Source organism: Rhinopithecus roxellana, chromosome 2 (genome assembly GCF_007565055.1).
Source record: "Rhinopithecus roxellana isolate Shanxi Qingling chromosome 2, ASM756505v1, whole genome shotgun sequence".
Lineage (NCBI taxonomy): Eukaryota > Metazoa > Chordata > Mammalia > Primates > Cercopithecidae > Rhinopithecus > Rhinopithecus roxellana.
Genome location: NC_044550.1, coordinates 18,084,936 through 18,098,748, shown reverse-complemented (window position 1 = coordinate 18,098,748; position 13,813 = coordinate 18,084,936). Strand labels below are relative to the sequence as shown.

General features: G+C 40.4%; 1 protein-coding gene across 2 annotated transcripts in view; it reads right to left on the bottom strand.

Annotated features, from left to right (window-relative positions):
* The window catches only part of GSTCD (glutathione S-transferase C-terminal domain containing), a 137,628-nt gene that overhangs the window by 12,073 nt on the left and 111,742 nt on the right, over positions 1-13,813 (bottom strand). For both annotated transcript variants that reach the window (XM_010371555.2, XM_030915874.1), the window contains 2 exons: positions 7,020-7,153; positions 3,793-3,823 (listed from right to left, as the gene is read on the bottom strand). In XM_010371555.2, coding sequence (XP_010369857.1) covers positions 3,793-3,823; positions 7,020-7,153 — 165 coding nt within the window. The remainder of the gene's footprint in view (positions 1-3,792; positions 3,824-7,019; positions 7,154-13,813) is intronic.

Genomic DNA, 13,813 nt, shown 5'->3' with positions numbered 1-13,813 from the left:
TGGTGATTTTGCTCGTTAGTTGATGCAGTTTGTTCCTAGCATCGATGGTCTTTACATTTTGGCATGTTTTTGCAATGGCTGGTACCAATTGTTCCTTTCCATGTTTAGGGCTTCCTTCAGGGTCTCTTGTAAGGCAGGCCTGGTGGTGACAAAATCTCTAAGCATTTGCTTATCTGTAAAGGATTTTATTTCTCCTTCACTTATGAAACTTAGTTTGGCTGGATATGAAATTCTGGGTTTAAAATTCTTTTCTTTAAGAACGTTGAATATTGGCCCCCACTCTCTTCTGGCTTGTAGAGTTTCTGCCGAGATCTGCTGTTAGTCTGATGGGCTTCCCTTTGTGGGTAACCCGACCTTTCTCTCTGGCTGCCCTGAAGATCTTTTCCTTCATTTCAACTTTGGTGAATTTGGCAATTATGTGTCTTGGAGCTGCTCTTCTCGAGGAGTATCTTTGTGGCGTTCTCTGTATTTCCTGAATTTGAATGTTGGCCTGCCCTACTAGGTTGGGGAAGTTCTCCTGGATGATATCCTGAAGGGTGCTTTCCAACTTGGTTCCATTTTCCCCCTCACTTTCAGGCACCCCAATCAGACGTAGATTTGGTCTTTTTACATAATCCCATACTTCTTGCAGGCTTTGTTCATTTCTTTTTCTTCTTTTTTCTTTTGGTTTCTCTTCTCGCTTCATTTCATTCATTTGATCCTCAATCGCTGATACTCTTTCTTCCAGTTGATTGAGTCGGTTACTGAAGCTTGTGCATTTGTCACGTATTTCTCGTGTCATGGTTTTCATCTCTGTCAATTCGTTTATGACCTTCTCTGCATTAATTAGTCTAGCTGTCAATTCTTCCACTCTTTTTTCAAGATTTTTAGTTTCTTTGCACGGGGTACGTAATTCCTCCTTTAGCTCTGAGAAGTTTGATGGATTGAAGCCTTCTTCTGTCATCACGTCAAAGTCATTCTCTGACCAGCTTTGATCCATTGCTGGCGATGGGCTGCGCTCCTTTGCAGGGGAAGATGTGCTCTTATTTTTTGAATTTCCAGCTTTTCTGCCCTGCTTCTTCCCCATCTTTGTGGTTTTATCTGCCTCTGGTCTTTGATGATGGTGACGTACTCATGAGGTTTTGGTATAGGTGTCCTTCCTGTTTGATAGTTTTCCTTCTAGCAGTCAGGACCCTCAGCTGCAGGTCTGTTGGAGATTGCTTGAGGTCCACTCCAGACTCTGTTTGCCTGGGTATCAGCAGCAGAGGTTGCAGAAGATAGAATATTGCTGAACAGCGAGTGTACCTGTCTGATTCTTACTTTGGAAGCTTCCTCTCAGGGGTGTACTCCACCCTGTGAGGTGTGGGGTGTCAGACTGCCCCTACTGGGGGATGTCTCCCAGTTAGGCTACTCAGGGCTCAGGGACTCACTTGAGCAGGCAGTCTGTCCCTTCTCAGATCTCATCCTCCGTGTGGGGAGATCCACTGCTCTCTTCAAAGCTGTCAGACGGAGTCGTTTGTGTCTACAGAGGTTCCTGCTGCTTTTTTTGTTGTTGTTGTTTAGCTGTGCCCTGTCCCCAGAGGTGGAATCTACAGAGACAGGCAGGTTTCTTTGAGCTGCTGTGAGCTCCACCCAGTCGAGCTTCCCAGTGGCTTTGTTTACCTACTTAAGCCTCAGCAATGGCGGGCGCCCCTCCCCCAGCCTCGCTGCTGCCTTGCGGTTAGATCGCAGACTGCTGTGTTAGCAATGAGGGAGGCTCGGTGGGCGTGGGACCCTCCCGGCCAGGTGTGGGATATATTCTCCTGGTGTGCCCGTTTGCTTAAAGCGCAATATTGGGGTGCGAGTTACCCGATTCTCCAGGTGTTGTGTGTCTCAGTTCCCCTGGCTAGGAAAAGGGATTCCCTTCCCCCTTGCGCTTCCCAGGTGAGGCGATGCCTCGCCCTGCTTCAGCTCTCTCTGGTCGGGCTGCAGCAGCTGACCAGCACCGATTTTCCGGCACTCCCTAGCGACATGAACTTTCTTTTCCTCTCCTCCTCTCCTTCCTCTCCTCTCCTCTCCTCTCTCTTTCTTGAGACAGAGTGTCACTCTGTCACCCGGGCTGGAGTGGGAGGGCAATGGCACAATCTCAGCTCACTGCAACCTCTGCCTCCTGGTCTCAAGGAATTCTCATGCCTCAGTGTCCTGAGTAGTTGAGATTACAGGTGTGTGTCACCATGCCCAGCTAATTTTTGTATTTTTAGTAGAGATGGGGTTTCACCATGTTCGTCAGGCTGGTCTTGAATTCTGTTCTCAAGTGATTCGCCTGCCTTGGCCTCCCAAAGTGCTGGGATTACAGGCATGAGCCACTGCACCTGGCCTGTTTTACCTGTTTATTTTCTACTTTATTGGCATAGCCTTGTGAGAGAAAGGTGAGATGTTCTGAATGCTATGCAAATAAAGTTTCTGGGGTCCTAATGTTTCCTCCAAAATCATATATTTCCTAAAATATGTAAACTTTTAATCTAGTAGGCGAAGGCCAGCAATGTGGTGGTTTTGGCTGAAAGCATGAACACTAAAGGTTCTCCCCATCCATATCTGTGTATATTTGTACAGGGTGTGGGGTTGGTAGGAAGGGAGGAAGGTGTGAGTAGCACGTAAGGTGGTAAGAGACAGAGTTGGAAGTGGGCATTTGAGTTATAAAGCAGGAATGAAGGAGATACAGCTGCTGAGGTGGTAACAATGAACATTTTTAGGTCACTATACCTCACTATATTTCAACTATTTGACGGAAGAGAAAGTAAAAGTCCTAAAATATAGGAGCTGGTATGTAAAATGAGTCTATGTTTTTAGTGAGTCCGTGCAAAAAGTACCATTAACTAAGAATCCAAATGAATTTATCAACTTCTAATGGAATTATTTATATATTTTTCTCAAATATTATCATTTCTTAAATTGTATTATATCATGCTATTGACCAGTTAAGTGGATAGTGGTGATGTTTACGAAGCTAGAAACTGTTTTGATCAGATTGGTGACTAAAAACTATATGTGTTCTGACTACTTTTGGAAGACAATTCTCTGTGGGTCTCTTGTGTTTCTTCATGTTTTACAAGCAGACTGTCGTTGTTCCAGACCAGTAGTCAGCAAGGTTTGGCCCACAGGCCAAGTCTAGCCTATGACCAGTTTTTGTGTGGCTTGTGAGTTAAGAAAGTTTTTATATTTTTAAAGAGTTGTAAACTAAGAACAACAAAAACAATAAGAATGTCAAGGACAATGAAGAGGAATACTTGGAGATTTGTTGTGGCCAGCATAGTCTAAAATATTTACTATCTGACCTTTTACAAAAGAATTTTCCTCTGTTATAGATCATCTTTTCAAGCACGTTTGCAGAGTAAACAGCCTTGGAAAATATATAGTATCTCCCCCTGGAATAAAGGGCAGGTGTTACCTGGCCCATTTGCTTCTGTCCTGTGGGAATTGGGTGGCAGAGAGTCAGTGTGAAAACAGTGCTATTGTGGCTACCACTACTGCCATGAGCAACAAACTGTCTTTTGTCTCTGACTTAGGGGTCTCATATCTTCTGCCAGCATCCACTGGCAGGCTAACTTGTTGGACTCTGAGTAGAGTTAAAATCTCAGACCCTTCACAGATCTTGTTACCTACTTGAAGAGTTAATCTGGATTTGCAAAAGAAAGAGAAAAAGAAACCCATATTAGACATTCATGAGTTATTCAATTATAACTATAGATTATTTACTCCACTAGAAATATGAGAGGGAAAAATATAAAGAATAAAAAGTGTATTAGGATGACATCTAGATCTTTTTAAGGTTACCTTGTATGATAAAGTTTTCTTGAATTGCTCACTGAAATAGAAAAAAAAAAAAAAGAATTAGTCATCATTCTAAATATTAAGAGTAAAATAATCTTGAAGAAACTAAATTATATAAATAGGCTTTGTATGTAAAAAGTATAAAATGCTATGGTAATGTAAAAACTATGCCAGTTTGAAATGTTTTTATAAAAAGATAGAAAAGTATATCATCAATATGTTATTAATTTTAAGAAATCTATTCCACAGATTGTTTACAATGTTAGAGAAGCACTTTTTTTGTCTCTACCCCTCATGGGAACACTAAGATCCAGGTGTTTTAACATGTGGGTTTTACTGTTATTCAGATGTGGCACAGGCAACTGATCAGGAGAGGACTGCCAATGAAAAGATACTTTATTACTCACAGTTTCCCAAGAAGAGGGGGCACGCCATGTGATGAAGGGCCACATGGGGAAACACCAGTATAGGTCAGGAGGCAGAGGTTTCCATGGGAAGAAAAAGGTGAGGTAAGCAGCTTTGAGAGTGCCTAGTTTGAACAATATCAGTGAACTCAGGCATAGTGCTGTTCCTACTTGTTTGATATTTGGCCCTAGGGTAGTAGGGCGGGGGGATAGTGGTCTGGAAGTAGTAAGAGTTTGATAAAGGAGGTAGTTGTGGGGTAAGGGCTCTGGGTTGGTTGGTTTACTTATGCAAGGTATGCTTGTTCATAAGACCTTTACTATCTCTAGGAATTGGCTAGCCCTGGGAGGAACAGTCTCTCCAGGATCAGCAAATAATAAAACATCAGAAAATTTAAAAAGGCGTGATTAATACATCAGGAAATCACTGTTGTCATAGCTAATAAAGATAAACATATATTACATAAACATTGTCTTTTATTAATGCTATAGCCTTCACTCTTAAGTCATTCAAAAACATTGACTTATACATTTGATACTAAATTTATTAGTGTCAATTTGTTTGAAACAAGTACTTCTTTCCACGTACTGCAGAAACAGTATGCTATTTATAAATTCCCAACTCTATTTTTGGTGATTGAGATAGGTCTTATTCACAAAGAAACTTCTTAAAGAGATCAGTTCAAAGGACAAGGGACAACAAATGTCAGTAAATCTACATAGGTGTGAAAAAGACGGGAAGTGGTAGTAACATACTGTAAAGGTCACCAAACGTTGAGGCCAAGCCCAGGCACTGTGGTGACCTGGCCAGATGTGTGTGCACTCAAGGTGGTGATGACATGCCAGCCCCCACCCCCGCCTCAGCCGCCTCTGGACTTTGGGCACTGACGAGCATGAGAGGGAGGCCAAGGGGGGACTGAGGGCAGCTTGACATGGGCCTGTAGGCACCCCTTGGCACAAACAGCCTGGGTGCCATGGGCACCATGGATGGTAGGTTGATGGCAACAGGAGACAGACAGGCTCCTAGGGAGAAGGGGGCAGGTCCCTGGTGAAGCCCCACCATCAATCAAGGAATGGCCCGAAGGCTGGGGCCCAGGCTGCCAGCTCTGTGGACCAAAGTGAAAACTTATAGTGCTTTTTCCAGGTCCACCCATGGCCACCCATGGACAAATCAGCACGCGCTTCCTTCCCTCTGGAGTCCATAAAAACCCCAGACTCTGCCAGACTTGGGCAGACAATGGATGACTTGCCTGCAGAAAGAAGCTACCCACTCTGGATCTCTTCTCTGCTGAGGGTTGCAGAGATGAGATGAGATGAGATGAGATGAGATGAGATGAGATGAGATGAGATGAGATGAGATGAGATGAGATGAGATGAGATGAGATGAGATGAGATGAGATGAGATGAGATGAGATGAGATGAGATGACCTGCCTGCAGACAGCAGCTACCCACTGTGGGTCTCCTTCCATCTGAGAGCTGAGTAGACATTGGGATGATCTGCCTATGGAGAGAAGCTACCCTCTGTGGGTCTCCTCTCGGCTGAGAGCTGAGCAGACATTGGGGTGACTGTCTGTGGAGAGGAGCTACCCACTTTGTATCTCCTGAGAGCTGTACTGTTGCTCAATAAAGCACCTTTGCCTTGCTCATCCTCCAATTGTCTGTGTACCTCATTCCTCCTGGATTTGGGACAAGAACTCAGGAACTGCCAAATGGCAGGACTAAGAGTTGTAACACAAACAGGGCTGACATGCCCCCTTGCCCCCAAATATACCCACTCGCCATGTTGCAAGCATGAGGAGAGAAGAGATGCAGCCCTTCGGGGAACCCAGACATAGGAGTTCCCTGAGCCAGGGCTGTGACACCCTCTGAGGGGCTCTGTGGCTCCTGGCGTTTCCAAGCTTCTGGTTGCCACCGTGTTCCCTAGTGCTCACAGTGGAAGCTGCTTGCAGTACACCTGGTCCAGCTGCAGCCTTGCAGGGAGCCAGCACCCATGCTGGTGCCTGGAGATGCCTGCCCCACAGCAGCCAGCATGCCTGGCTGTGTGAAGTGGCCGGACCCTGTGCTTGCTCATTCATGTACCCCTCACCACTCTGTACCTGACTCATCCTTGGCAGGTGTGGGATCTGGGCTGGTAGTGCAAGCCAAGAGCAGCGTTCCAGGCTGAGTGAGCGGAATGAGCCCAGTAGGCCCAAGCAAAACTCAGGCAAAGGCGCCACCAACCACAGAGGTTCCAGCTGGCAAAGCGACGCCCCAAGGATCCTGTGACATTACTACCATTATTAGCAACAGTTCATATTTACTGAGTACCTATTATTGCCACTTCTAAAGGCTTTACACATATTAAATTTTCACAAAAACTTTGAGGTAGTTATTATTATAACCCTCATTTTGTAGATGAGAAAACTAAGGCAAAAAGAGTTTAAGTAATTTGCCTTATAAAATGATAAGGAGCTAGTATTTTCCCCCACGCACTATACTTCCAGGTCCTAAACACTTTACTGTACTTGACTGCCTCTCATAGATATTACGGTTCTAGTTTTAAATTTATTCAGAAATACAGAGAGAAGTGCTAAAGCCGATAGACTTCTAGTTGCCTGACTCCTGGATAGCCTTGCTTCTAAATTTCAGCAAAAACTGGATCCAGGGGAAAAATCAGGGACAAACATAAAGGAGTTCTTCTCTTCCTTATACAATTTATAAACAATATTTGGCATTGTGGAAAGAGAAAATGAGCTCAAAATGAAGTCACTGCAACTTTATATCAAACAAGTTTTGTGTCCTGGCTTATACCCATGGTGGTGTCTTAGGTAGAACACTAAATTTCTCACCTTTTTGGAAAATTAAACTTTGAGGTGTTCTGAATGAAACCATAACAGCAAGGGCACGTGATGAAGGAAGCCCGTGTTTTGATACAGTGCTCAATCACCATGTCTGTTGCCACTCCACAAGCATGCAATGCTACCTAGAAAATAAAACCAGGCCTTAGCACTAAGTTCCCTCGTAACTCACAGTGCAATTTTCATGCCTTTTAAATAGTTCTCATTTGGCCATACCAAAGGACTACTTAGCTACACATATAAATTAATTACAAAAACTAAGCAAGTTTGAAAGGTTACACATGGAATATTGCAAATAAAGCACAGGATTCATTCAACGGAAAATCTGATGCAATTTTAGTGTGGAAAAATTAACACAAGTGGATATCTAAACTATAGCATCGTTCCAGGAACACTGGATTCGAAACGAGAATTTCGAGTCTATTACTCTGGTTGGCTGTGTAACCCTGAGCCACTTAAAATTTAGCTTCTTTGGGCCTTAATCTCTTCAACTATAAATGATGGTTAACAATACTGACATATCACAATGCTGTTGTAAAAATTAAATAAAAATGTATTTGAAAACACTTCCTCAAATGCCACACTAATATAATCTAATCGGGGCTGTATTAAAACTAATTGAGTCATATCATGTCGTGCCTTTTAAGATGTTTTCACATAATAACAATCCTTAACATTGAATGATGAGTTACAGGAACTATTTTCAATGAGTTTATTTTAAAAGGATTGAATGAAATTATGAATTAGAATAATGAGTGGGGCTTCTATAACTCATAAAAATAACTCAAAATGATTTCTAAGTGTTTTTAAAACACATATCCTTAAATGTATCTATACTTACTACAATCTTACTACAAATGAGATAATTATGAAAATTCTTAGGCCAAATAAAGCCTAAATAGGACTCCGAATGAAAATCAGATGTAGGGATTCTAAAAGACGAATAACCTTTACTGGATTTTGGCAAAACAAACAAACAAAAAACACCAACACCAAAAAAAACCTCACATCTCCATTTCATTCTGAACAGACATAAATTATAATAAATTATAATCTTCCCTCACCAACCTCAGGGTAGGAAGGGGCTCTTAGGGTAAAGAGGAGATTTTCTGTAATTTTAGAAAGTAATCTTTTTTTTTTTTTTTTTGAGACAGAGTTTTGCTCGTTGCCCAGGCTGGAGTGCGATGGCACAATCTTGGCTCACTGCAATCTCCGCCTCCCGGGTTCAAGCGATTCTTCTGCCTCAGCCTCCCGAGTAGCTGGGATTGCAGCATGTGCCACCACGCCTGGCTAATTTTGTATTATTAGTAGAGATGGGGTTCCACCATGTTGGTCAGGCTGGTCTTGAACTCCCGACCTCAGTCTCCCACAGTGCTGGGATTACAGCGTGAGCCACCGCGCCCAGCGAACGTAAAATATTGTAAGTCAGATGCCTCTTTTGAACTGGAAAGCTAAAAACAATATTCTATCAGGAAGAGGAAAGCAAGATCTTTGTTCTTTTTTATTTATCTATTTATTTATTTATTATTATACTTTAAGTTCTAGGGTACGTGTGCACAACGTACAGGTTTGTTACATATGTATACATGTGCCATGTTGGTGTGCTGCACCCATTGATCTCTGTTCTTAATTGTCCTCCTGAATTCCTCCTCCTCCTTCTAGACTTACATGAGCCACAAAGAAGTCAACAATCTCCATGTTGCTGTCATCCCACCTTTCCTGTTTCACTCTGAAAACAGCCTAGGAAGGCTGGTATCCAGTAAAGGCAGCAACAACTACAGGGAATTGGGAAAGTAAATAACCTTGATTTCTCATATGCTCCTTTTAGTCAGCTTTTCAGAGTAAAAAACAGGCTAATCCTTATTTTCATGTCTAGTTGGAGAAAAATTTCATAGTAAAAATTATAGACACATCTTCCCCTGGAGGGAAAGCAAACTGACATTTACTGAGTGTTTATGTGCTGCCACTATGCTATGTGGGGTGATGGCACTCAGAACTATGCTCACAACATCCCTGAAAGACTTTATTATCGCCAATTTAGATGTGAGGAAATGAAGTCTTGGGAAATTAAGAACTTGCCCACAACAAAACAGCTACTGAGGGGCAGGAGACTGACCTCAAAGCCTGACCTCATGCATCAGACAGCTTCTCTACAAAACCCTGTTCAGGCTCTAAGCAAAAAAGAGTTTAGACAATTTACTTTTATAAGTCTCTCTTTACTTAGGTTCACATTCCTTTCACTATATGCAAAAAAGTGAGTTTATTTCATTCATTTAAAGAAAATAAGTAACTTGAATAACTATTTACACAATAGTTTATAGATAATGTAGTAATTGTCTACTAATAAAAGGTTTTACTGCATCACATACTCCTAGTTTTCACTGTTATCAAATGAAACTCAGAAATAACAGGCAAATAATGAAGAGAGATATAGACCAAAAAAACCATTTGATATGGAAATTTATCATACAATAAAGGCGGTATTTCAAACCAGAGAGAAAAGATGGACTTTTTAATAAGTAATGTTTGGTTAACCAGATAGCCATATAAAAACCTAAAACTTAGATCTTTTCCTCTCATCACACATGAGAAATAAATTTTGAATGCATTAGAGATTTAAAATGCAATAAATATGAGTAAATTCCTGCACAACCAAGGGGAATGGGATGTGATGCCTAACTAAGCTAAAAATCTACATGCAATAAGGGGTAAGATTAATAAATCTGACAAAATAAAATTTATTTTTATTTATTTATTTTTGAGATGCAGTTTTGCTCGTCACCCAGGCTGGAGTGCAATGGTGTGATCTCGACTCCCTGCAACCTCTGCTTCCCGAGTTCAAGCAATTCTCCTGCCTCAGCCTCCCAAGTAGCTGGGATTACAGGTGCCTGCCACCACACCCAGCTAATTTTTGTATTTTTAGTAGAGACTGGCAGAAAACCAAACCATAAGTAAAAAGACAAATGACAAAGTAGGGAAAAGACGGACAACTTACAACACAAACAAAAGATTTATATCCTTAATATATAACAAACTTCTAAAAAGAAAGAAAAAGCCCAATAACGTGAGAGTAAAATGAGCAAGAGATGTGAACACACAAACAAAAACAAGCAAATAGTCCTTAAACAAAAACTGGTCAATATTGTTCCAAGTAAGAGAAATAACTGTTAAGTTTTTTTTAACAAAGAGCCAAAATTTAAACTCAATCTGTCTGACTTCAAATCAAACTTCTTTTTTTAGTTCTCTATGCTCTATTTACTCTTTTCTTTAGATATGGGAAGTAAACAGGAAGTCACTGACTGGACTTCTAGACCTCGCTCCCACATTAACTTGCTAGGTGACTCTTATTTTCTCGTAGCCTCAAATTCTCCACCTGTAAAAGGAGAAGGTTGAACTGAATGATCTCTAAACTTGCCCCAGCCCAATCATTATCTCTGGCGTTGCTTTTCGAAGAAGGATTCTTAACTATAGATACCTTAGACAGAGAAGCAGGCTAGTCCCACCTGTGTACTCTTGTTCCCCTCTTTTAAAACTTTCATACAACAATATTATAGGTAATCAGCTTTAAAATTCAAATAATGCTAAAAGGTAAGCAATTATATTAAAAGCCCCTTTTTTTGTACACACTGCCACACCCCTGAAAGAAAATCTGTGTACCAAAGTCAATACTGTTCAATTCATTGGTTTACTTCCTGAAAATCTGTTTTTCTATATGATGAATGTATATTGATATCTCTTGATTTGTAAATATGAGACATTATTTATTATCTTTCTACTAGGAGAAAAGAGCTTTTGGCTTTTTATGCACATTTATACACTATCTTACCTTTTCCCATCTTTTCTCATGGCTTTGTATATACTGTTCACAGCCGAGGGAAGAGTGCTGGATATCTGCTTGTTTTTTTAACATCTAAGTCGTTCCCTACCCAAAAGCTCTGTAAAATGCTCTACAATATAATTTTCTACTGTTTGAAAAAGTTCAAATAAGTGGTCAGCTCCATTTTTCTTTCCTAGAGACATCTTTCCTGGGCTTTCCGACGTTTTAAGAAAATACGGACTCAGTGCCTGTTGCCCAGCTCTTGCCCTAAGACTTCTCTCTCCCATGATACTAAAAAATTTTCTCTTGTATTGGATACCACTTAATCCTTTTTCTCATTTACTTTCTATTTTAATGAAGCACATTATCTAGTAGCTTGCTGAAAAGGGGTATGTATAATTTCCATTTTATTGAGACCTTGACTGTCGAATTTTTCTTTATTTTACTTTTCTTTTTTTTTACTAGATCGATGGATCAGCTAGGTATAGAATTTGAGATTAGAAATTTTCTGCTAGAATTTTCGAGGTGCTGTTTCACTGTCATTGAGCCTTCCACACTACTATTAAGAAGTGTGATAGCATTTTGATTATAAATTATTGTATATCACTATTTTTTTTTTTCCTCTGTGGAAACATTTGGGAAAATCTGTTCACCCTTGGTGTTCTGAAATTTCACAATGTGCCTTGGCTTAGGCTATTTTGTAAGTTAACTTTATCAAGAGAAATGCATTCTTAATTATTAACACATTTTCCTATATTTTCTTTGATGTTTTCCTCCCCACCATTTACCAGTTTTCTTTTTCTGGTCCTGCTATTACTGAGGTATTTGATTCCTGGACTAAATCTCTAATTAAAAAATTTGCTTCTCAAGCCTGTAATCCCAGCACTTTGGGAGGCCGAGACGGGCGGATCACGAGGTCAGGAGATCGAGACCATCCTGGCTAACACGGTGAAACCCCGTCTCTACTAAAAATACAAAAACTAGCCGGGCGAGGTGGCGGGCGCCTGTAGTCCCAGCTACTCTGGAGGCTGAGGCAGGAGAATGGCGTAAACACGGGAGGCAGAGCTTGCAGTGAGCTGAGATCTGGCCACTGCACTCTAGTCCGGGCGACAGAGCGAGACTCCGCCTCAAAAAAAAAAAAAAAAATTCCGCCTCAAAAAAAAAAAAAAAAAAAAAAATTGCTTCTTTCCAGTTTCATTTTTTCTTCTTTATTTTTTTTCAAGTGGTATGCTATATTTCTTTTAAAAAATACTTTATCTCTTAATTTTTAATTTGTTTTCAAGTTTGGCTAACATACTTTTATTTTTCAAGACATCCTTTCTTGTTCTCTGATCATTCACTCTTTTTCTTTTTTATTATATCCTTATTTCACTAATGTATTATCTTCTCTTGTCTCTCCTTGACTAAGACCCTTTATCATGTTTGTTGCTTTGGTCTTGATATGGTTTGACTATGTCCCCACACAAATCTCATCTTGAATTGTAGCTCCCATATTTCCCAAGTGTCATGGAAGGGACCCAGCGGGAGGTAACTGAATGATGGGGGTGGATCTTTCCCATGCTGTTCTCATGATAGTGAATAAATCTCATGAAATCTGATGGTTTTATAAAGGGGAGTTCCCCAGCACATGCACTTGTCTGCCGCCATGTAAGAAATGACTTTGCTCTTCATTCGCCTTCCTCCATTATTGTGAGGCCTCCCTAGCCATGTAGAACTGTGAATCAATTAAACCTCTTTCCTTTATAAATCACTCAGTCTTGAGTATGTCTTTATTAGCAGTGTGAGAACAGACTAATACAGGTCTCTATCTTCCATTTTGGAAGTTTTCCATGTTCGGTATTCCTTTAGCTGTTCATATTAAAGAGTAAACCACTAAAAAGTTGATTGGAAGTTCTGAATGAAAGTGTAAGGCTTTGAAAACTGGTGGGCTTCACTAGTGACTGGGTGATCAAAAAGCCTGGACAGGTGCCTTTTTTTTTTTTTTTTTTTTTAAATTATAGCTGCAGTATCTGTAGTTCTTTTCTCTGGGGATAGTTCTGCTTCTACAGAGGGGAATCTTTTAATCCTGATGATTGTGGAAATGATCCTGGTTTCTGTGGTTCTGGAATTAGAAGGCAGATGGGTAGGGAAGAGATCTATCCATCAGTATGCAGATTCTCATTTAATTCTTATTCTTGGTATGGCACATCATCGTTGCCCTTCTCTATGCCTGATATCTCTATACCTGGTGCCTCTCTGGTTCAATTTCTTCACAGAATAAACTTCCTGTCTCTCTTAGTAGCTGGGGAGAGGTCGTTTCTTGTTTACACAAGATGAGAGCAGGAATCTTGTCTCTAAATAATATTTTTAATTAAACATGATTTCAGCACCTCCCTATTCATTTCCTCTGAGGTTTCACATGTCCTGAATTCCTAAACTTTTCTGGGATTCTGTGGGAGCAAAGTGGTTTGCATCCTGACAGCCTTCTTGCCACTCCATCTGGCATGCATTTCAACTTTATCTTCCTTCTCCTCTACTCAATAACTTACCATTTTTCTTCAATCTGCTTTTCACCTTCTCACTTCATATTGTAATTCAAGTTATAGAATGTTGAATATAGCTACATCATAGATAGAGTTTGATTTTTCTGATTCTTATTCTTATTTAAGGATCTGAACGTTTTCGGGGAGAAGTGGGGTTGAAATACCTCTATTTGCTATTTTCATCTCAGAAGTCCCCTATTTTGCCTTAATGATTTTTAGAAAGCGTGCCTGCAGGATATATAATTTCTCAAGGTCCTTATCTTTTAAAACAAGGATTATATAATTACTCATCAAAAATGTTACGAAGTACAGTCTATAATTGCATGCTTAATTGTACACTAACATACCTATATGAATAGAAATGAGCTTATAATTAAGTAGTCAGCACTTATGAGTCATAAACAATAATTAAAAATTATGTTGTGGGCAAAACAGCAAAAAGCAAA